The sequence below is a fragment of the Melozone crissalis genome, unplaced genomic scaffold, assembly GCF_028551555.1.
Source record: "Melozone crissalis strain CALT ecotype California unplaced genomic scaffold, PUWL_Pcris_2 ptg000008l_1, whole genome shotgun sequence".
NCBI lineage: Eukaryota > Metazoa > Chordata > Aves > Passeriformes > Passerellidae > Melozone > Melozone crissalis.
In genome coordinates, this window is record NW_026535786.1 from 18,559,043 (window position 1) to 18,582,507 (window position 23,465).

Genomic DNA, 23,465 nt, shown 5'->3' on the forward strand with positions numbered 1-23,465 from the left:
AGGAAAATGTCACCTTTCCCCAGATGTCCTGCTTGCTGTAGGTCTGCAAGTGAAAAAGAAAGGGCTCATTCTGGGTGAGGAATCAGCTTAGAGCCAGGCACAGCAAAGACTAAAGCCTTTATTTTAGATGTTAAAGCGTGGATTTGTCTTTACAGATAGGCAGCTGCAGATGGCGTGTATGTGAAATGTTGTTTAAGTTGATTAGGCAGAGTGCATAACTCCAGTCCATTCACAGGAGCATGTTCTTGGAACAAACTTTTCCTGTGGGGGAAAGGAAAAGACCTTTTGGGCAGCATTATTTGCTGTGAAACCCTCGCTGCAAGAGGGTGCTGGCAGCTCTGTTTGGACCCATGTCCTGCAGTGTCCCTTGTCCAGCTGTTTCCATTGTATGCTCTGATGGTGCCACTGGGAGCTGCTGCCTTGTTTCCTGGGTCCTCCTGTGACCTTGCTGAGGATGCCTTCTGTCTCCATAGCATTATAAAAGGCACATATACATCTATATACAAGTGCATAAATATATAAATAGAGGTGTTATACAAAAATAAATACCCTTTCTCTTTTTCTCTTTAGAATAAGTCTTTTGCAAAAGGCAGCTTGGTCCCTAGCTGGTGGGAGGATGAGTCTCTAAGGGTCTCAGTGGTGGAGGGCTGCTGTTCAGATGTCTTGGTAGGTCCTGACCCAAAGATGTGATCACCGGGTTCTGGGCATGGAGATCTCTGGACTGGCAGCAGTCTAGTCTTTCTACCTCTTCAACTGGCACTAGCCCTAAGCAGCAAGGGCTTCCTGAGGGGGAAAGGAGCAAGACATTATTACAATGCACACTGGAAAGAGACATGCAGTGGGAGGTTTCAGGTCAACAGTTCACTTTATGAGGAGGGGTACTCTGATCAAAGAGGAAGATCTGCATTCTGAAAGTCTGTGTGGGAATTCGATGCCATGATCACACAAAACAAGTTTGATCTGCACTACAGGGGTGGATCAGGCCCTAGGGAGATGGATTCATATCACTTGAATACAAGCCATCAGAAAGGCTCTGCATTGAGATTTCCCCTCAAGAGCAGCCTAAAATGATGAGATGAAGGAGGCATGGAGTTTCCCAAACCACTGACCTTGGTGGAAGAGGGTATCCCGTCGAGCATCCAGGCTAGGCCCTCCCACTTTGCTTCCTATCACTGGATGGTGGAGGCCAACAAAGTGCTCTTGAAGGTGAGGACAATCATCTTGTGGCTGAAGAAGCTGGTGAGTGGAGTCATCTGGGAGACTGTAGAGGAAAGAGTTGTCTTCTGTTCTGGAACTGGGCAATCTGGGGAAGCAGGCAAAGAGGTTTAGTGCTGTTTACAGATCTTTCCTCCTTGAAAGATCTAACTCATGTGTTACAGCCAGTTCATCAATGCTGTGACACAGAACATTCCTAAATGAAGGGAAGAGCAGAAATTGGGATATGACAGTGGTATGGGAATGAGGTGATGTGAGACCTGGTATCCAGGACCCAACAGCTGGCAAATGCCACAGGAGCTGAGAGGAATAGTGACTCACAGGGAGCACAGTAATGAAGGATGTCTGACCAGTGAGACACAAAGCACTCACTTTGTGTGAGGGCAGATTCTAGGGCAGCTGTTTATCAGCATCAATCACAGATGTTTGCTTCTCTCATCCTGCTTTTCAGTCTCCCACTTAGAAACAGGAGGAGGAAAAGGGAACAGAGGGGAGTAAGTCTTGGCCACCTCTACAATTAAATTATTCCTTCCTGAAATCCTAAGAGGAATGAGTTGTGTGAGGAGAATTTAGACCAAGGTGTCCTAGTGCTAGAGATTTGGATTTGTTTCTCAAAGCTGGGACAGACAGGAGTGTATTGACGGCAGGCCTCTGTGAGGATGTAGTCTTATGGGTCCCAGTAGATTGCTCCACCCTCTCTCTCCACAGGCCAGGACTCACCTGGAGGGCTGGTAGTCTTGCTGGCCACTCCCATTCTGCAGCACTCCTGCCTGCAGCAAGGCATTGGTCTCCTCGTGTGACTGAAGGAGAGAAGGATTCTTAGCAGAGCATTGGCACACAGCAGCATTAAGAGGCACATGCTGATCTGTGAGTCAGAGCCCTGGGGCAGACCGCTGAAGTGCTTACAGCAGAAGGCAGAAAAAGCTGAAACTGTTTCTTTTGCTACTGAGGGTAGTGAAACTGAGCACTGAAAAACTCACTTTACACTTACTGCTGAATGAGTGGGGGATAAGCAATTTATCATCTCAGCTCTGGCACTGCCTCTTACCCTTTTACAGACGGAGTCCTCAGGACTGTCAGTCCCTGTGAGCTTTGCTCAGGGGACAGGAACTGTTCCTGTAAGAGTTGCCTTTCCTCACTGCCTTCTCCTGCCTTAAGAGGCACCTGGCCCAAGAAACCACCCCTTCATCTGTGTTTTGGAGTCCTTCCTGTTCCCCCCGTGTCTCAGACTTCACTACAATGGGGAAATCGCTTTTGGGAAGCCAGCCTTGCCACTTCTACATGCTGCAAAGTGTGCCAGCCATGCCTGGAAAAGCCCTCTCACTGCAAGTGTGGCCTCCAGCTCAGGACAAACCAGCTCTTGATTCCAGGTGTGGACTCACCTGTGGCATTTCATCGGGGCTGTAATCTCGGGGCTTGGTGCTTGTGTACCCCACTCCTGTAGAGGTGCAGATGCCATTCAGATGTGCCCTGCTGGCATAGGGCTGCCCATTGGCAAAGGGATGTCCATTGGCACGAGGAGCAGTGATGCCTCTCAGAGGCACCATGGTGTACTGGCACGATGACACCAGCAGCCCAGCTCCTGGGAAGCCCATGTCAATGGTTTGCTCTGCAGAGGGAAGGAAAAGAAAGTCTGAGGCAAAAATTAGAGGTAAAGTCAAGCTTGTTGAAGCTCAGCATGTATATGGTTAGGCTGTCCTATCAGGCAGCTATTTTGGCATCCAAAGCACTCTTGGAGATAAATGGTGAAAAGGAGCCCTTCCCCCTAGTCCCAGAGGTTCCTTTGCAACAAGGCAAGCAGGATGAGGGACAAACAGTGGCCTTTGTCTTTATGGGGTTTCACAGGACATCTGAGACTTGCCCTCTGTCCGTCCCTTCCCTGCTTCCCAGAACTCCTTCACATTTTGGGTATTTGATGCAACTCCACCCCGGGTCAGATTTAATCCACAGGCAAACCATATCAGCCCCCAAGGAACAAGGCTTACTCTGCTTGGACCAAGCTCTCCAAAGGCAAAAGGGGATGAAAGCCACAATGAGAAGGACGATGGATCCCAGCACAACGCCTACAATCAAGTACGGCAAGTCGCTGGAACGGGCCACCATGGCTCCTGTCCCCAGGCCACTGTGCCCACCACTGAGTGGGGGACGCTGCTGAGGGGGCACTGGGGAGGGTGGAAGACGACCTGGCAGACCAAGAGACTTCCGAGCTGTGGAAGGAAGAGAGAACATCAGAGACATGGCAGAGAGCACAGCAGTGCAGGGATGTCAATGCTGCTGTGGAGCGGCCAGACTTCTATGGTGGCTTTAAAGAAGCACTGCTGGATGACAGGAATCCTAGGCTGATGCATATGGCAGTACAGACAAGGCCTCTGTGCTCGGCCCACGGCTCTGCCAGATCTGCTTGTGGACTGCTCAAGCAAAAGCAAATCCAAAATAGCTTCTCCAAAGCGCACACTTGGACTTAATGCTGTTCCTGTCATGACTGCTTTGAAGACAACATGGGGCCTGCTTCTAGTGCAACATGGAATTCAGCACAGCAAGGGAAAGTGAGCCCTTCTGCTTCCAGTCACCACCCATGTGATAGGCAAACAAAAGGTAACTGCTGCTCTGAGGGACAGCAATGGACTCTGCCCAAGGGACGAGCACAGACTGGGCACACTGCTCAACAGCATGGACAACCCTGTGTCTCTCTTCTCTCCAGTGTTGCCTCACCACTTCACTGGAGCTTGGGTAATGTACTGTCAGGCAGGGATGGTTCCTGCCCAGCTGTGCTCTGACAGCTGCAGGCAGGGAAGGCAGCAGCTGTGCTCCCAGAGCTGCCCTGGGAATCCACTTACCTTTGGTTTCACAGATCATCACGTTGCTGAACTCACTTTCACCTCCCTCATTGAAGCACTGCATCTTAATGTCATACGAGGTCTCTGGCTGCAGGTGGCTGATGGAGTGCCAGTACCGATCTCCTGAAGAGGAAAAAAACCACATGGAGCTCTGAACTTCCTCAGGGAACAGGCAGTTGGCCCAGCTCTGCAGCAGTGCCTGGTAAAGCAGCCTGGACAGCCACTGCCTTTTGTGCACAGGGCTCTTTTTGGCTGTGCTGTCTTCCAGCAGGGACCAGTGGTGGGCCCAGTCTCTCTATGTCTCCTACCTTCCACCACGTCCTTCTTGTAGTCACTGTCATTGTCACTGTCAGTGGGGCGGTAGTAGATGTAAAATCCATGGATGGGAGTGTTGTTGTTGCTGGCTGGGATGTACTGCAGAGAATGGGAAGGAGAGCAGAAATTAGCAGAGATGTCCATGCTTGTATTGTACTAGGTGAGGAGCAGCTGGGATAAATGGGATGGGACAGGAAGATAATTTAGCTGAGAGACTTTCTTTGTGTTGCCATTGGTTTGCACAATGAGGGCTTCCCTACAAAAGCTCAGTACTACTTGCTACTCTCAAGCTTTGCTTCTCTCAGGTAACAGACAAGCTGTGAATCTGGGCCTGTCACTCCAGGCAACCAGTGCTCTGCTCCCTCTCAGCAGCCTCAGACAGTGATTCAAGAGAAAAAAATTCCTGAACAACAGTGACTCAGCTGGGCATGAGCAAGCACACCATCATCTTGACTTCAGTAGGCTCATGGCTTCCAGAGAAACTGGGTCTTGCCATGAACTGGTCACTGCAGGAGCTCTGTGTTTCTGAAGACAACTCTCTTCCTCCCCCACACCCAGGGCAGTACTGTCCTAGCTTCGTGTGCTCTTGCTGTCTTTTACCCAGTGCTTTATCAGCTACTGTGTGAGTTTACATGAACAGCAGTGCCCATCCTGCCTTGTGCCAATTTCTGGCTAGAAGCAGCTAGCAGAGGAGAGCAGTGCATCCCTCTGAAGAAGCTCTAAGCTGTTGAAGACACTCAGATATGGTCCTGTTATCCAAAAGATCCTACCCACTCCTAAAAGTCCTCTGCAGTGGTCTGCTGTAAATGATTATCAAATTTAGGATTGTTACCCAGCAAATGAGAGCGAAGGACATATCTGCTGGAAAATACTAGGAGAGAGGAGGTGCTAATGGAGCAAGCAAGCCGCCCCCTGCATTGTTCAACTGTGCTTATTGAACAAAATGGTCAAGACCCCACAGTTATCCATTGAAATCTTCCCTGTATACAACGTGGATTCAGATGCAAAGGGTTTCCTAGGCTCTGTGACTTCCCGGCCTTTTATATGTCCCAAGGCCAGTCCTCCTTTGGCAGACACAGCTATTGGATCCCAGATCCCTTTGTGCTAGTGACAAGCTCCAGTGTGGTAACCTGGAGGATGTGTAAGCTGTGCGAGGAGCACCCACACACCTGGTTCTTGCCCCCGCAGCGCTCTCCACCCCCAGGAGCCTTACCATCCACTTGAGCATGATGGTGGTCTCGTTGATGGCGTCTGTGAAGGTGATGTAGGGCCCGGCCACGGGGCGCTCGTAGGCGCGGTTACTGTACCCGGACACCACGTACGGCCGAGACGCCGCGCTGGGCTCGCTCTCTCCCAGGATGTTCAGCGCCCGGACACGGAACTTATAGGATGTGCCTGTGGGGAAAATAGGAAATGAAACGGTTGCAGGGACTGGAGTTTTCCAAGATTTCTACTGTCAGCATGACCCTGACTGTGAAGAGAGGCTACATCTCCAGAAAGCAGAGAGCCTACAGCAAGTTTGCTGTGGAAGTACAAACACTGAATGGCCACATTTCAGCCATGTTCTAGATGCAGCCTGTTTTTATTTACCTTCCCCAATTCCTGTCTGGATGGTCCAAAGGTCAGACAGCAGTTTTGGAAGGTGCCTGATAGGATATCCTGGCCTGAAAGCAGGTATGAAAACATTATCTTCTTCCTCTACTCCATGGGAATTAAGTACATAAACATCAGTTCAAAACTCAAACCCTACATAATTTTTATTCAAACTTAATTTTACTGATCTTTAGTTTGGGGTAGTTATGTTCCCCTTCTAAGCTGTTCAGCTCCGTGATGAAATCTTTTCTCACGTGAAGTGCAACGGGATTTGTGTGCCCATCAGTCTTGCCTGTAACTAAGGAAAGTTCTGTCCTGTCTTGTAAAAGGCAAAAGCATATGCCTTTTGTAATTGTATCCTGTAATACAGAAAAACATGCCTAAGCCTCCCTGAGGGAGGTCAAACCTATGCTGGTCTCTGCAGCTGGAGAAATTGGAGAAGTGTCTGCAGCCTTTTCCCCACGCACCTAGGGCAGGAGTCAGGGAAGCTTTGTTTTGCTCACACATGCCAGGGCTGAGCAGGACGTGACAGATCGTTAACCATCCTACAGGGACCCTGCAGCCTTCCCACAGACCTCCAGGAAGCAGGGAGGAGAGCACCTGCCTACCTTTCTCCAGGCCTGGGATTTCCACAGAGAGGCGAGAGGGAGGAATGTCACTGGTGGCCAGGACCCAGTCTCCCAACTTTTTCAATTTCTTATACTCCACACGGAAAGACTGGATGGGGAACCCGCCATTGCCACGGGGGATCCAGGTCACGTACACGGATGTCTCGGAGGCCATGGAGATGGTTGGACGGTCCGGTGCCTCTGGAGCTGCAAGGGACCCAGAAGGACATCAGGACGTGAAACATGTTCTGCTCACCCTGTCTGGAGGATCCTATGGCTCAGTGGTATGCAGGTGAAGGACTACCTACACTGTACCCAGCCACATGCTCTGCAATTCCTGAATGCTCTTCATTAGAGCTGGCACCCCCACACTCTCAGGCCTTTCAGTTTGTGCCCACAAGCACCTTTTACTCCTGCTTACATCTTGCTGCTTTTCCACTCCCGGCTCAAGTGGGATGACACAAAGTTTGGGGTGTGATCACCCATCATGGGAGGGAAAGCAGTGTGAGGGGTGGATGCAGGGCTGGAGACAGAGCAAAAAGCCTGGGTGATGTGGAAGCAGTGAGCAGGGGGAAACTGATGCAGGGACAACCAAGTGCAAGAGATAGAAACAGAAGAGATTGAGAAGGAACAGCTGAGAAGGAAATAAGGAAAAGTTCTGAACTGTGGAAATGCAATTTGACAGGAAAACAATCAAAAGATGGAAAATAGACGAATGGAGCTATGGATATGAAAATAAAGACAACAAATGAATAAGTATGGGGAAGAGTGAAGGATGGGAACTCACAGGATTAGGATTGAAGGAGAGAATTTCACAGAAATTATAAAGGCAATAGTCATGATAGAGACAAGGTGGGAAACGGGAAATTAGATTGACCAGTAGGGATCTGATGTTTCTCCAGTGCAGCAAGATACCCAAATGGAGCACTCTCTGCATCTGTAGAATGGGAACTAATTGCCCATAGCCAGGGCTTGGCTGAGAGAGGAGGATGCCAGGACATGCAGGATGGAAAGTGGTCCCCGTTCCTCCCTCACACTCCTTCAGCACCCACTGGTGCAGTGCAGTTTGCTGCTCCTGTGCCTCACACATTCACAGATTCCAAGACAGGGCTTTCTAAACCCTGTGTGGAACTCAGAAAAAGGCAGAGAGTTGCTGAGATGTCCTCGCATTAAAAGTGGGCCAGGCAGTGGGATTTGCCTGCTCTCCAGGACTCGCTGTCTGCCAAGGCCAGTAGCAGGGGTGTCCAAGAAGGACCTCTCCTTGTCAGAGGCTAGAAACCACTCATCCAGCACTGCACTCTTGATTTACCCAGCGGAGACTTCAACCCCAGCATGCCTGGCCACTGCCACCCAGCACCCCTCACGCTCCCCAGTGCCAGTTCAGGGGGGGCCTTACGGGACAGACGGCTGTTGTCGGCCTGGTTGCTGCTCTGCGTGCTCGTGCCTGGGTCATCCCTCTGGATCTGCTGCTCTTTACTGGCAACAATCTCTGGTTTTGGGCGCCGGCCTGTGCAGAAAGGAGAGGTGGCATCAGTAACAGAGAGATGCACTCAGAATTAACTTTTGCTGTGATGAGGAAAGCAAATGTTCCCAGACAGGATGTGGAGGTAAGTACTTCCTGGACTCTAACAGCCCTAGGGGCTCGAAGCACTCAGCCTGCTGGCAAGAACAAAAGCTAAAGGGGGAGACTTGTTAATAATCCCCCTCAAATTTAATTTTCTACAACTTTTAATTTGCTTTCTTGAAATGTTGCTAGATTTCTGCCTCCCCGCAGAGGATGAATTAAACAATCTCTTGACATTTATGCAAGACACATTTTCTACAGTTCTGCAGGTGTTCAACTGAGATACCAAGAAAAGAAGGGACTTATTCCAACTCACACAGAGGATGGGTTAGAATTTTCCCCATCCTACCCCTCCACTTTCCCTTCTGACAGTTGCTCTAAGCTGAGGACAGATGGGTTTCCAGAGCAGAAACACTCCCATTGTCCAAAGGCTGGTGCTTTGTGCCTCAGGGCTGGGACAGGATGTTTCAGAGGGCCACTCCCCTGACTCAGAGCAAAAGGGACCCCAGGGAAGGTCTGTCCTTTACCAGTGCGGAAGGTCACCATGGCTGTCTGTCCCTCGCCAGCACAGTTGTGAGCAGCCATCTCCACCTCGTAGAGGCTGCCAGGGTCCAGCCTGGTGAGGGTCAGGCGGTGCTGCGAGGCTGGGACATCCCTCACAGCCCAGCTGTCCGAGGCGTTGGTGACCTGCTGAGAGACCAATGCAGGTGCTGCAGAGCTTGGGGCAGGCTGGGCTTCTTGCGGGCACTGAGCTCAGAAACTTTATTAGTAAGTTGTGTATACCAACCACATTTACCTTCTCATCCTTCTTGGCAAAGGAAGGAGATGTTTCCAGCCTGATTTTACAAAGCAATTTTCAGGTATAAGCAGGACAACTCACCCAAGCCCCAGTGTGTTTTCTTGACCCCAGGGTTCAGTCAGCCCTGTTCTATCCTCTGGTTCCCTTTGATACCACCACCACTCTCTGTGTGTAAATCTCCAGAGCAGGAGCAGCCCCCAAAATGCAGCATTAGCCACAGGACTGAGCTGCTTTAGGAGCCAAATCTCTCCTGCAGCCCAGCTGCTGAGCTGCTCATTTAGACACTGGCCATTTCTGTGGGATGAGGTACCCAGACACAACTTTGTTTTAATGAGTTTTATCGAGCCTCACCCCTGGCACTTTGGGGCTGAAATGAAGAACCATAATGCTAGAGCAAAGGTTTCTGCAGGGAAGAGACTGCATGGCCATAGCCCTCAGAAAAGCTTGGAAACACAGGGGGTTTTTTTTGTGATACTCTAGTGCCCCATGCAGAGGGGGAGGGAAGGTGGAACCTTCCTCCTGCTCCCCAGCTGCAAAGATAATATTTTTGCAGGCAAACAGGCAGGACACTGAAGTGACCCGGTGCCAAAAGGAGAATTAGTAATGCAGGCAACGCAACAGAACGGAAATGCCAAGACTCTGCTGTATCATTCATCTTCCCCAAGCGTTTGACACTGACTGATTAATGCCTGCCTTGTTTTATTTTTATTCCTGAGCCTGCAAAGTTGTGAGGCCAAGGAGGGGAGCCCTAAAGGCTGCTAATATCAGGAAAGGGAAAGAGAAATTCTTAAGAAACAAAAATAAGGGCTGCATGGCATCTGACTGCTTGCAGGCTGCTGAGAGTTTGGGGCAGTGTAGGAACAGGGTAAAAAGAGACATTCACAGACATTTTCTAGAGAAGAAGCAGAACCTTGCCCAGTACAAATGTAGGTCTCCTGTCAGTAGGTCTAACTTTCTTTACAGCTGTCTTCCACACAAAGAGCCTTTTCTTTTGTTGCTAAATTGATTCCTTCCCTCTCCACACACATGCTTTTCCAGTCAGAAATGTCAAAACCAGATCATTATATAACTTGATCCTAAGAATCTTGGATAGAAAGAGACTCTTTTAAAACACATTTAAGGGTTATTGGGACTAATTCCTTCCCACACAATCCTTAAGCATCCCAAGAAAGAGTCTCCAGCTGAGAATTTGGACTACACTGAAAACATATTACTGCAAACTGCAGTGACCCATGGTAACCTTCACTGCCCCACAGCCCCTTCCAGGTGAAGCGCTGAAAAACAAATCAAATATGGACAAACTCCAAGGCTGCAAGTTAAGATTGCAAGCAGAATTGGTAGTTACATGATACACCACTGGAGAATAAATCTCTCCTTGGCAGACTACCAGAGCCAATAGTCTGGGGATGCTTTTGGCAACTTTGTTTTTTATTTAAGCTTGCCCTATTGTGTTCCTGTGCCGGCATCTTCTCCCTTTGTTTTAAAGGGCTCTTTAAAGAGATGGTTAGTTGAAATCCTCATCTTAATTTTTTTTAGAAAGAAATCAAGGATTGTAACAGTCTTCTATTGCACTATATTTTCACAAAAGCACAAAATTCCAGGAAAATAGATACATACACTCACATGTACATGAAAACAGTGCCTTGCAGTGGGTGGGAATCCCAAACATGCGATCTGGCATGTTTTTGGAAATACTCAAACCCTCTGGGGTTTGAGGCAAAACCTGCCTCTCTACTGCAACTCCCTGGCTACCCAAAAGGAAAGAAAAGCAGCAGACAAAAAAATTCAAGCCTCTTTTTCCCACTTATCCCCAGCAAAATGGATGAGATACTTTAGAACTCAAAACCAGAATTTTTCCCTCAACAATGCTTCACCTTTTAAAGAAACTGCTGGGGTAAGCTGTGCCTGCACTGTGCCTGTGGTGCCATGACACATCCTAGAGGGAGGAGCCCATGGGCTCCAGCAGGACTTGGCCGTGCACCATGTGCTCACACTGTGCCACCTGCACGCGATACACACCACAGTGCACTGCTTCCAGCTACAACAATAAATCTGGGGGATAAGGACCTTCCCAGAGGATTCAGCATGGCTATGACAGTTCTCTGCTGGCTCCTCACACTCACTGAGCATGGGCACTTCAGTGCTGCTGAGTAGGGCAGCCACATGCAGCGGAGAGGCTGCTGCTCTGTGTCCTGCAGCCCGTTCAAGGCAGAGGTGCTCCAGTGGCTTGTGCCAAGACAAGTCACTGTGCAGAACAAGTCATTGTGCAACCTGCCTTCAGGGCTTCCTATCTGTGCAAACACACAACTGGGAATTGGGCATGGAAGCTACTGGGAAGTGCGTGCATGTGCCTTCTGCATTCTTAGGCAGGCAGGCACTGCCACTGGGCTCTTTCTGGATAGCTCAGCAAACCGCCTGTCACAGCCCGTATCCATCACACCTCAACAGGCTGAGGCTGCAGCTCAGGAGCTCCCACTAACCAGTGCCACCAGTGAGTGATGGGTGCCCCTGCCCACAAAGCATGAAATGTGTGGTGAGGCCATCACCCCATCCAAGGAATGGTGCAGAGGGAAGATGGGAGCAGGGCAAAACAGGGATACCTTGCGATGCTTCACCACGTAATAGAGGATGGGGGCTCTGCTGTCAGGCCGGGGTCTCCACACCAGGTCGTAGCTGTCTGTCTTGGACGTCCGTGGAGAACTGAGGATGATGGGGGCTTCGGCTGGAGTCACCAGCCCCTTGTTGGCTGCACACTGTGGAGATGCTGCTAGAGGGGTTGTCCCAGGCTTTGGCAGTCCAGCGGTATCCAAGGGCAGCTTTAAGGCGCTGTCCCTGGAAGGTGGTGTTGGAGGTAGAGCTGAGTCCAGCTGGGCATCTTGCCCAGGGTTGAGTGGAGCTCCTGGAAGACAAGGTGTCACAGCAGGGTAAACACCTATCCCAGTCTGTGGTTAAGGCACAGCTGTGAGCCCCTTGTGCGGTGCTGCCTGCTGTACCACTCAAAAAGGTATTGGCAACAATCCCTCCTTCCCCTGCTATAAACCACAGGGTTCTCTGTCTCTCTGCAGTTCCTCGGGTAAGTTGAACTGTGTAAGTTCAACAGGGTCCAAGGAATCGGGTAGTGCCTCTCCTACTCCAGGTAAATTCAGTTTTTAAGCTCTTGCTCAGTGCAAGTTCAGAGACAGAGCTAAGCCATAGGGTGAGGCACTACACCTAGATGTCTTGTGTCTCTTGTGTAGAGATCACCCAAATGTGCACTCATAGCCCCGCCCTTAGAAGCAAAACTAGTGTCACGTGTTCCCACAGGGAGATATGGAGACCTCAGGCAGAGAAGCGCCTGCAGCGCAGGTTAAATAGGAAGCAGGGGCAACACCCTGACTTCCTTCCCCTGTCTTTGTCCTGTCTGTTGGGCTGTGACTGAATGGCCATGGCTTTGGCGAGAGGGGCTTACCCGGGCCGGCTGTCCTCAGCTGCACCATGGCTTGGGCGCTGCCCACCTCATTCTCGGCCATGCACTGGTAGATGCCCTCGTCCTCGGGCCCCACGCTGAGCAGCCGCAGCGCGCGGCGCGACAGCCGCAGCCGGTGGCTGCCCGACAGCGGCACCGCGTTGCGCAGCCACATCACCGAGGGCTGCGGGTTCCCTCGCACCTTGCACGTGAACTTGGCACTCTGGCCCCAGGGAATGATCTGCTGGGATAGCTCCATGGTGACCTCCGGGGGTTCTGTGTGAGGAACAAACACAGACAGCTGAGCACCACTTGGCTGGGAGCATGGCATGGTCATGGCTTTGCACTTTCCTCTCTGGCAGGGATGAGAGCAGAGTGATGGATTGTTTCCTACCCTAAAGTCCCACTACTCCCTTTGTGGGGGCCCACATGGGTCTGCTTCAGTGTCCCTCCCCTTCAGCATCCACATAAGCTGCAAAGGGAGGTAGCCCAAGGCCACCTGCCCTCTCACAGGACATCAGACAAGTCCCATTTTTCTGAGCTGAAATGCTACTCTGCGAAGACTGTGCTTGTGCCACAACACCACATTGGCACCTGATGAAATGCAATCTGTGAAACAGGCTTAATCTCCCTAAAAATTGTGAGACTGGGAAGTTATGTGTGGTAGAAATATCTGAGGTGTAGTATCCCTTACGTTCTCCACTCCACATAGAGCTTCCCTACAACAGAATAAAAAACAGAACAAAACAAAGACACTCCAGTGTCTTCCTTATGCCAATGTCAAATATGTCTAAAAAGCAATCAGGCTTCCACTAGAAAGTATTAGAGCAAAAGCAGTGCCACAAATGACAGGATAAGAGCTTCTGCAGAGGAAAGGAGGATCCATCATCTCCAGCCCATGGTGGGAGCCAAGGAGGAGGAACTACAGCCCTGAAGAAAGAATTAGTCTGGTCTCCGGGAAACTGGAACCACAAGTAGGGGTTTGCATTACATTGTGGTTTGTCCAGGGAGAGGAAGAGTGCTTCAGTGCTAGTATCTTCCCCTAGAAGAAGATGAGATGTCCAAGTCCTTCCTGAAACAATGGCTCTAGCAGCACTCACCAAACACCTGCACGTTGTAGAAGATGAACGCGGCGCCGGCCTCCCCAACGCCATTGTCAGCGGTGCAGCTGTAGGTGCCCGAGTCCTCCTCGCTCGTGGGGTCGATCAGGAGGTTGCTGAGCAGGAAGCGCGTCTTGTTGTAGGCGGAGACGCCAGAGCCATCCTTGGCCCAGGTGACCCGCGGCGGGGGGATCCCGCTGGCCACGCACTCCAGGATCAGGCTCTGGCCCTTGGTGACAATGATGGTCTGAGCCTCAGGAGGGTAAATTATCCGGGCTGCTTCTGCTGTGGAGCCTGGGGAGGAGAGATGGAGGAAGGAGGTGCGTGGGAAAGAAGGTGGATGGTGGGAGAGCACCCTGTGCAGTGGGTAAGTAGGGATAATGGTAGGGCACACTGTTTTCCTCTGCTGGGATGGTAAACGGCAATGCAGGACCAGGGGGACATTCTGTAAGGGTTCTCTGCACACACCAAAGCCACTTTGCCAAAGGGCTAAGGGCCTTTGCCCGCCCACCACCAAGAACAAATCCTAAGGAAGCATGGCAACCCCAGGGCTGCATACACATACTCCAGGAGCAGACCTTGGGACCTTCTGCTGCTGGAAAGGAGTTTTCTCAGCAACTGATAATGGTTCACTCAGGAAACCAGCTGTACCAGATAGCCCTCAGAGCTGGAGATGTGCGGTGAAAGGAGAATGGCTTACGTCTCACACGGAGCCTCTCACTGGAGACTGAAGTTTTCACCTCCTGTGTTACAGGGTTGTAGGCAGCACATTTATAAGTCCCCTCATCCTCCTGGCTGGCATTAACGATCTGAAGGTTTCCAGATGGCATAATAAGATAATTGTCTGTAGAGAGAGAAGAGAAAGTGGCACATGATCACAAGATATACTCCTGTCCAGCCTCCTGGAACACATGCAGTGTCCTGAAGAAAAGGTGGACAAGGGGGAAAGAAAAAACCATGATGTCCCAGGCAGCATGGACATCAGGGAGACCATGCCAGGGACCCTGAAGTAACTTGTGTTCAGACAGGTGGCAAAGGGACAAGGAGGCAGCAGGTAGAGATAGCTACTGCTGGTAAGGAAGGGTGAAACTGAGGGTCCTGTGGCGGAACCTGTTGGGACAGACCTCTGTGCGCTCACCTCGGGACGCCTCCAGCCACTCCTGCTTCACACTGTAGCGGACCTGAGCCTTGGGGTGACTTTCGGGCAGGTCGCAGGCAATCACGGCTGTGTTTCCTTCATCCACCTCGATCACATGCTGGCCGTCAAACTTGAAATCTTTGAGATCTGCAAAGAGAGCAGAAGACAAGGCATCTCAGTGGCTGGCTAAACATCTCAGCACCAGCTCCTGCTCTCCCCATGAACTCGGGGCTGTTTCCTCGTGGTGCCGGCAGAGGACTGCTGTGACCCCAGCAGCTAGGGAAACTGGCTTCCTTTCACGACTCCCCCTCCCCACCCCCACTTTTTCCTACAAAATGAGTAACTTAAAACACAGCTTCTGGAGAAACCGCCTGCTCCAGGGCTGGGAAACTGGGTGTGAAAAATCCTGGCCTGAGAGTAAAAAATAAGCCAACTTACTGCAGCACTGAAGAGCAGCCAAAAATGGTCCTTCTGCCGCCTGCTATTTCACACATGGCTGCTGTCCTGCTACTGAGAACCTGACTTTGTAGTCATAACTCAGGAAGCCCAGCCTGCTTCAAGATGCCAGGTGGGAGGAAGTGTGTGATGCTCCCTGAGCTCCTCCTACACCTGAGAAATCAGCACCTCTGCTCCAGGCACTCTTGCTCCAATCAAGTATCTTGCAGCTGGAAGTTGGTTAACCACACGTGTGCCCAAGCTCCAGTTAAAAGAACAGGGACTTGCAAGGAAAACCAGCTCCTCCTCGACATGGCACAGCTGCTCCTTCCCTAAAGCAGCTGTGAAAACCCTGTCCCACCACATCCCTCTGCCCATGCTGTGATGGGAATTCCCACCCTGGCTGGGCTGATGTGGGTAGCAGGACTGGAAGCACAGGAAATAAGGGTACCTAACTTTTTGTTTTCTTTTCCCTGGTTTTTTAAAGCAGGAGGAGAGGACTGCAGCAAAACCCCACAGATCTGGAAGGGCAGGGAGTATGCCAACCTGGCCCCACCAAACTTTTCAGAGAAAACTGGTTTCCATTCTCTCTGGGCATGATGGCAAATCCCGCTGACACACTGCAAGCTTGAAGTTTGTCTCAGACACCTGTGCTGTGAGGGAGGAGGTTTTGTGTCAGGAAAAAAGTCCCTCATGTGCATTTTTACAATGCTGTCCACCAGCCCAGGTGTTTTCACCCCCAGTGAAAACAGCACATCCGGCAGTTGGTTGTTGTCACGGGTGACAGGTGACACTGTCATATCAAGGCTCAGGTCGGTGCCTCTTCCCAGGATCAAGGGCTAACAGATCTCCTGAATGGCATGCCACTAATTCTGGATCAGACCCCAGTCTAATGCAGTGTGCTGCATTCTGCAGCCAGGGCACAGCCTCGTGTTGTCGACAGCTCCCTCGGGCCCAGAACCCATCCCAGGACGTGGCACCCATGCCCTCGGGCAGTTTGGGGCCGGGGGCAGCAGGAGGGCTGGCGGCGGGCAGGCGGCAGGCAGCCTCCCTTGGCAGCCCCAGCCAGCAGAAAAATGTGGGGCTTGTTCTCTGGGAAATGCAGCAGCGCTCCAAGAGCAAAAGACAACTCTGGCTCCAAGCTTCTCCCACCCACAGTCATGGAAAAGTGACATGAAATTTCTCAAGCAGACTTTCTGATTAAAGCAAGATCCTTTATGGAGTTTAAATAAAAACCAGCTCTCTTGGCAAGGCATCGAGAAAGCCTCCCCGAGCGCGGTGCGGAGGGGCTGTCGGGCGGCTGCTGGGGGAGCCAGCGGTCCCGGGCCCAGATCTGAGGGAAGGGGGGGAGGTTGAAAAGAAAAGGGGAGGTTTTGCAATGTCATAAAAATGATTTGCAATGAACATGCTTAATACTTCTGGAATTTCTTGGCATTGTTCAATTAAAAAAATAATAAAAAGAAGGGATACGGGTGAACTTCAGAAATGTGATTAATCCTTTAAGACAAGCTGAGGAGGGGAGCCATGTTTCCATTGGATATTAAAGCCAGATGAAAGTTAACTCTTAACTTGTGAAAAGCTGGCAGCGCCTCACGCTCCCCCTCCAACGAAAGTTACTGCTAGGGCAGGGAACGATGATGGATATTTTCTCCTCTTTGCTTTTTATATTTGATCAAGGAATAAAACAGTGAGAGCCACAGAAATGGAAAGAGGCGGAGAAGTGGCGAAAGCCCAGGGTCTGCCTGCCCACACTGCGCATGTTTTGCTGATCAACAAAATATAAACGAGCATCAGGAAAATTAATGTGCGCCTTGGTGGTCTGGATTCATCACAGCCAAATTAAGATTTTGGAGCCAAGGCACAGGCTCCAGCAACGCTGGCAGGGATCTGCACACACACACTTACATGAGCACGTGTACGTGCACACATACCCTGAGGAGAAGAAGGGGCCCAAGAGCCTGGAAGAAGAGCAGACCCAAGGTCCTGGCATAGCAGAGCCATCTTGAAGATGGAAAATGATGACCCTGTGCCAGGGCACCCCTTGGGATGGCTGTGGGCTGGGCAGACATGGGGGCCTCTCCCAGGCAGCCCCCCAGATGGTGGCTCGGCCCACATCTCACGGCTGTGGGTGGTGCAGCCTCACAGTGGGAGCTGCAGCTCTTCCTGGCTTCCCCTCAGCCCAGAAGTGAGGGACAAGGGGTGAAACTGTAGACAATGGGGGAAAGAACAGCGGAAAGGAGGGGATCCTGGGGTAGCTGGGGGAGCAAGAACCAGGTGCCTTTGGAGAAGCAGATTGAAGCTGGGAGGGGAGAAGGAAAAAATAGCAGAACTGGGACAAACTACTTTCTCATATGCCAAGTGTACGAGCTTCCTGCCAAACTACTCTCCTAAATTCCTGCTTCCCCACAGAGAAGAAGACTGGTTCACTTGCCAATGGATTTTGGCCACAGGCAATCTCAACTGCCCCGCTCACCACTGGTATGGGCATGTAGAGCCATCCTTTAGGGGCCAATGGGTCAGCCAGAGCTGGTGAGGGGTGGTCAGGGCCACCCCTGTCCCCCTCTGTGCATGGGACAAGCTCCCCCACACATCCTGTTACATTTGGCCCCAGCACAGCAAAACAGAGGGCACAGTGCCAAGCTGGGACAACCAGCTTCGTCCTGGGGGGTTCAAACAAGCTGCCTCTGAGCTGTGGGGGGACCAGGCATGTCCCCCACCAGCAGGGAGGGCTGGAGGACAGGATCCATGCCAGGGGGATATGCAGCACTCGCCCCTTCAGCTGCGCAGTCAGCGGCAGCCAGGCCCCACACCTAACATGCAATTTGCACTGGAGTCTAACAACCACTGCAGCTGGGAGAAACCACATCCCCTCTCACTGGCTGGGTTTTCCTTCTCACATGGCAGCATCCAGCGTGCCAGCCCATGTTCTTGTCCTTAAAAGACACGCCTGACCACAGTGAAGCAAATCCTCATCTCCCAGCCATTGTCCGGGAGGTGCTGCGGACAGACAGACTGAGCACTGCCAATCCCAGCCGTGCTGGGACAAGAGGGCTTTTCCCCCCCTTTTTTTGTTTAGGAGGGAGTGCAACCAAAGGCCATTGCTCATGTCCATCTGCAGCCAGCTCTGAGGCATGATGGGGTGAACTGGGGTGCAGCCCTGCAGCCAACTGTGCTGCTGTCACTGGGGAGGGAAACCAGCTGAGTCCCAGGGCTGGGGGCCAAGCAACGAGGCAGGCAAGACAGAGTTGATTAAATGAATGGGAGACCATAAATAAATCTGGAGAAGAAGCAATAGTAAATGAAATGATGGCCCCAAGGTAAAAGGTTTCCCTGCCATAGGGAAGGGTGAAAGAGGAAAGGGAGGGAAGGGGAATAGGCAGGAATAGGGTCCTCCAGCCTGGGGGCAGGCACCTTCCACTGTTCCCCCCCTCAGCTGTGAGAGCAGCCTAGGGCTATGGCGCTCGCTCCCCATCCAGCCAGCACCACAGGAGCCTGGGCACTGGTGCTGTCATCACCAGATTCCTCCCACCCTGCTGTGACAGGCACAGCCCCACGGACTCCAGCCTACTGATACCCACCCCAGCACATCTCCCCCACTCTGGGCCATCTCACAGTCCTCATGCCACAGCTCCGATGGTTCACAGAACACCACCTGTGTTTTCCTTCTCTCCCCTCCTCACATCGCCTCTGCCCCCGGGACCAGAGCTCCCGTGCCTGCTCTGCATATGCTTTTCCAACAGGCAGCTATCCTCTTCCCTCCCTCCCTCCCTTTGGGGAGTATCTGCGGAGAGGCCCTAGCGGAGGAAAATGAATGGGGCTGTCTTCAGAAAGCAGCTGCAAATTCCTGGGGGATGCCCAGCCCGACCCCGTGCAAGGTCACTGCCCACAAGCTCCACATGCTGAGGCCCAGCTTCCCACACGTGCTGCCACAAGGCCAAGGACTGACCTCACCCATGATGGAGGGAACAGGGCAATGAGCCACCCCTGCCCACTGCATTCCTGGGACAGAGGTACCTGCAACCCCACACCACAGGGACACTGGAACAGGTGAAGTTTTTTTACTGCACCCCTCATCTATTTTTCTGTTTTGTTTTCAAATATCATGTCTATCCAGGTCACGTTTGCTGCTGTGTTTGATGCCCTGATTTTCTATGCATACAGATGAGTTCTGGGAGTTACACAGCCACCTCTGCTCATCAGCCTTGCTTCAGCCCTGCACTTCAGTAGCCCCTGTGAGCTCCATGAAGACCTCCTGACCTTCCAAGCCTGTAGCTTTTACAGAACCAGCCCTCAGCACCATGTACAAGTCCATGGTGGAATCACTCAGCCCCACCAGAGCCCACTGCAGCTGTGCCTTTCACATACAGCACCCCTGCCCAGGAGAGGGGCTGGGGCAGGGCTTTCTGGCAGGATGGCAACTTTGCCACCTAGAATCAGGCACAGAAAACATTTCTTCTTTGCAGCTTTCACTCATACCAAGGCTTAAAGCCTGGTTTGGAAAACCAGGGATACTCCTGTTTTATCCATACAAGCTGTCCCAGACTGCAGTGCTGCCCTGGGGCCTGCAGGGCTGATCCTGTGCACCACAATCAGGCCAGCACCGATCAGTAGGTGTGACCTGCACTGACATGCCATGGGCTGCCAAGGTGCTCCAATTGCTGTGGAGCTCCAGTTCATCTCTAACTGGACTTAGTGGTGCCCAAGTAATGCCTGAAGTGCTGCTCCCTTTGTCACTTTGTGAAATCTTTCCCTTGTGCAAATCCCTCCTCCCTCCACCTCTTGGATATACAACAGTTATTTTATCTCTGCTGGAGAAATTAAATGCAAGTTCCAACCAGCACTCTGAGCCAGGGGGAAGAGAGCTGGCCTCAGCATCACTCTCATCAGCTCAGATGAGAGAAGGAGGTGTGAGTCCCAGGGCTACACCGTGGCTGCCAGCACTGCAGTGATGGCTATCTGCTTGCTGACTGTCAGCAAAGCACAGCAGGCCCCAGGGCACCAGGCACACAGAGCCTGGGGCATTCCAGACTCCTTCCTTCAAACAAGGCCCAAAGAAAGGAGGGGAAATAGCCTAAAAGTTGGCCAGACAACTTTACCTACACTCCTCAAAACCTAGCAAGTCACTTCTTCCAATGAGTCCAGGTCCTCTTCCAAAATAAACCCAAGCCTTGAAAATGTTTCCATCGCCCTCCTTCCCCCCACCGCTTTCATTCACACATTCCAGTTTCACTTTCCCCTTGCCACCCCAAAATAATTTTTGGATGGAACTAAGACTTTCAGAGGGTTTTCTTTCAGCCCTGAAGTTTATCTGGAGGAGATTTATCAACTGCAAGCTGACCTGCCAGGGGCTTTCCTTGCTCCATGGTCACCACTGAATCAGCTCTGAGCAAGGTCCTATAGAGGAGGTCTGGAGCAGGACAGAAAGCCTGGGCCACAGCTGCTACCACAGCTTTCAAACTCAGTCTCACCACCAAGTGGTGCTCCTTGTTCTTTCAGAGCAACACCACTGCTGCAAGCAGACTCCAGCTCATGAACATGAGACTGGTTATTTGAACCTCTCCAGAAGATTCTCCTCCCACACCTTCAGTCCCACACCTTCACTGGGATGCCCTATCTCTCTCTTCACCCACTGACTGCTATATCTTACCCATCTAGGTGCTCTTTATCACCCGAGGCTATCCAGGTGTGTGGGATGCAGCCTCTGCCATCCCCAGCTACCCCTGAGGATGAGGGACCCGTGCATTACAGCACAGCACAGGGGTTTTCCACAATGGATTAACTATTGATCATCCGGCCTCTGGCTCCAGTTTTGTGAGCTCCACTGAGTGGTGCTCCTGACTTCCTCCCAGAACTGCGTTTGCCACGACAGGGACGTAGCAATGGCCAAGTCCTTCTCTTTTGCACACACTAGGCGAAGGTGATTTGGCTCCTGGAGAGGGCTGATGCACTACTCAGAGGCTTAGATTCGTCCTGAAGGACATTATGGGGCCTTCTGGTGCCTTAGGACCTGTCCCCCATTCACTGCTAAAGCAGTCAGATAGGTCAGACACACTTCTCCCAGGAGACAGAGCTGGTGGTAGCGGGCTGGGATGCGAGTGAAAAAAGAAAAGGAGATCAGCTAAGCAGGAGCTGATCAGGCTGAGGAGCTGTGCACACCCTGCTCTCCTAAATTCAAACCATGCCCTTGGTAATCCCATCCACCTCTCCCCTCCTCTCCTTCTCTCTATCAGGCCACCAGCACACACAGCCCCCTTTCTGCTCTGGAATGTGTTCTCCGAAACTTAATCTCAGCATGGGGCTCAGGCCAAATCCCCCAACAGATTCGGCCCCGTGACAACTACCCCCCTCCCACCCTGCTTCAGAGTTCAGCAACTCTCTCCTTGCTTTCCCTGGCCTCCTCCTCCTCCTCCCACCCTGTCTGGCCTAAACATTTCACTCCTGATTAATGTAACAGTGACAAGCCAATAGTTCTTGGCTTTAAAGCAAAGCCAGGCCCCACTTTGCACAAACATCTTCACATCTTCATTTTCTTAAGACTTAGCCCCAAAGTCCCTTTTGCTGGGAAAGATGAAGCCCTTTCTACACTCAGGGACTGTCACTACAAGGCAATGGCAGCCTCCTCTGCACACACTTGCTCCACCAAACACGGCGTGGATTTCTGAGAAGGTGGGGCTCTCCACTGCTCTTTCTCACATGCATCCAGATACAATCCCTTCTGCCCAAATACATACAACATCTGGCCAAAAACAGGTGCTTGTAAGAAAAACTGCCCACCTAAGACACCTCTGGCCATGCACACGTCTCCCAGTGCCAGAGGGCAGCAGTGAGGAGCACGTAAGCTCAGGAATAGGAGCAAAGTCCCTTGCTCAGAGTTGTGTCTCAAGAAGGCAGTAAAACTTAGCACACACTGACACTGTGCAGGCATCAGCCCCAGCAGCAGCTGGGCCATCAGCTCCAGCAGGTACTACTTATAAACTCCATCAATAAGTTAGGAACCAGAGGAGGCAGCCTAGCTGTCAGGAAACCAAACCCCACAGCTCAGGCATTCCCTGGTCTTGCAAAAACTTCTCCCTGAAGGACAGATCTGTAGCCTATCACGCAGGAGGAGGATAGCTTGGGTCAGACTGGGCCACACCATGTCAGCCAGTCCATGACCAAAAATGCTACAAAAGGGCCTATGCCAAAGGAGTCATCCCTTGATGGCAGCACGAGCAAGCAAGAATAGATGAGCCTCTCAAGATGTGTGAGCAATGGCCCAAGCAGGGCAGGGGCTGTCAGAGAACTAAAGCTACTCACTGGCTAAAGTCACCACTGCAGGGACACTGGCAATGACTCCTTCAGGCACACGAGCGATGCACTGGTAGCGCCCCACGGTGCGGTTGGTGAGAGCCGTGATGCTGAGCTTCCCTCGCTCCACGTGGATTCCCAGCACTTCGTCTGAGCCAGCCAGCTCCTTCCCGTTCAGTCTCCAGGTGAGGTTCACTTGGAGGGGGTCCACCACACACCCCAGGCTCACTGGGCCTCCAAGCTTTTGGACAATAGAGGCAGGTTGCACTGTCACCTGCAGAGATTCACCTGCGCAGAGGGAAAAAACGGGAATAAGAAAGCTCTGTGAGACTCAGCAATAGAATGGGCAGAGGAAAAAGGTGCAGTGCTGTACTACTTGCATTCCAAATGGCCTTTCCTTGTGTTGCACCATCCCCTGGAGTCCTCATACACTCACCCTAATTTTTAGAGATGAACCTCAGCCCATTTCTTCCTAGCACTGCCTGAGAGAAATGTTCGACTCCAAATATATCCTCCTCTGGAAGAGGGTTTGAACCCAGACCTTTGGTCAAGGCTACTCAGGGAACAGAAGAGAGAGGAAACCCCTTTGTCTGTGAGCATGGCCATGCACTGAGGCAAACCAGAATGGGTAAGAAAAGACACTCACTCAGTTTGGCAAAACAGCTGGCAGCCACAAGCACGAGGCAAGGGACGGGGGACATGGGCCTCTTCCTTCCACGTGTCATTGCCATCCCATGTGCTGTGACCTGGGCTGCCCAGGGAAGGGTCCCATAAGCTGCTGCAGGGGATGCAGTGGATTTGTGGCAGTCGATTCCTGTGGATGACAAGAGAGACAGGATGGATGAAACCCTCAGGCTTCCCTCTGCTTTGCAGCCCTGCCCCCTGCCTGTCTTCTCTACCAACATCCCTAAACTGCCAGATAACCAAGCCAGTGGCCTGAGGAGACTACAGATGCTGATGCAATCACTTCTCTTCTCCAGGCTCTCCCCCGGGCACAGTTGGGAGTCTCCCAAGACATCCCATCCTAAGCACACAGGCACACACAGACACACAGTCTCCTGCCCCATTTTGTACTTGGCACAGTGATTGACAGTGATGCACACCGGGCAATCTTCAGGAACAAAACACA

General features: G+C 51.7%; 1 protein-coding gene across 1 annotated transcript; it reads right to left on the reverse strand.

Moving 5' to 3' along the window:
• Positions 1 to 143: 143 nt before the first annotated feature.
• Positions 144 to 23,067, reverse strand: BOC (BOC cell adhesion associated, oncogene regulated). The gene is made up of 18 exons (XM_054269894.1): positions 22,983 to 23,067; positions 22,346 to 22,624; positions 14,615 to 14,761; positions 14,177 to 14,320; positions 13,477 to 13,770; positions 12,380 to 12,652; positions 11,532 to 11,830; positions 8,660 to 8,822; positions 7,965 to 8,075; positions 6,569 to 6,775; positions 5,581 to 5,762; positions 4,361 to 4,466; positions 4,053 to 4,175; positions 3,201 to 3,422; positions 2,598 to 2,824; positions 1,936 to 2,015; positions 1,110 to 1,303; positions 144 to 783 (listed from the first exon to the last, which is right to left on the reverse strand). The coding sequence occupies exons 1-18, from the start codon at positions 23,065 to 23,067 to the stop codon at positions 602 to 604; spliced, it is 3,318 nt and encodes a 1,105-aa protein (XP_054125869.1). The 3' UTR covers positions 144 to 601.
• Positions 23,068 to 23,465: the final 398 nt, after the last annotated feature.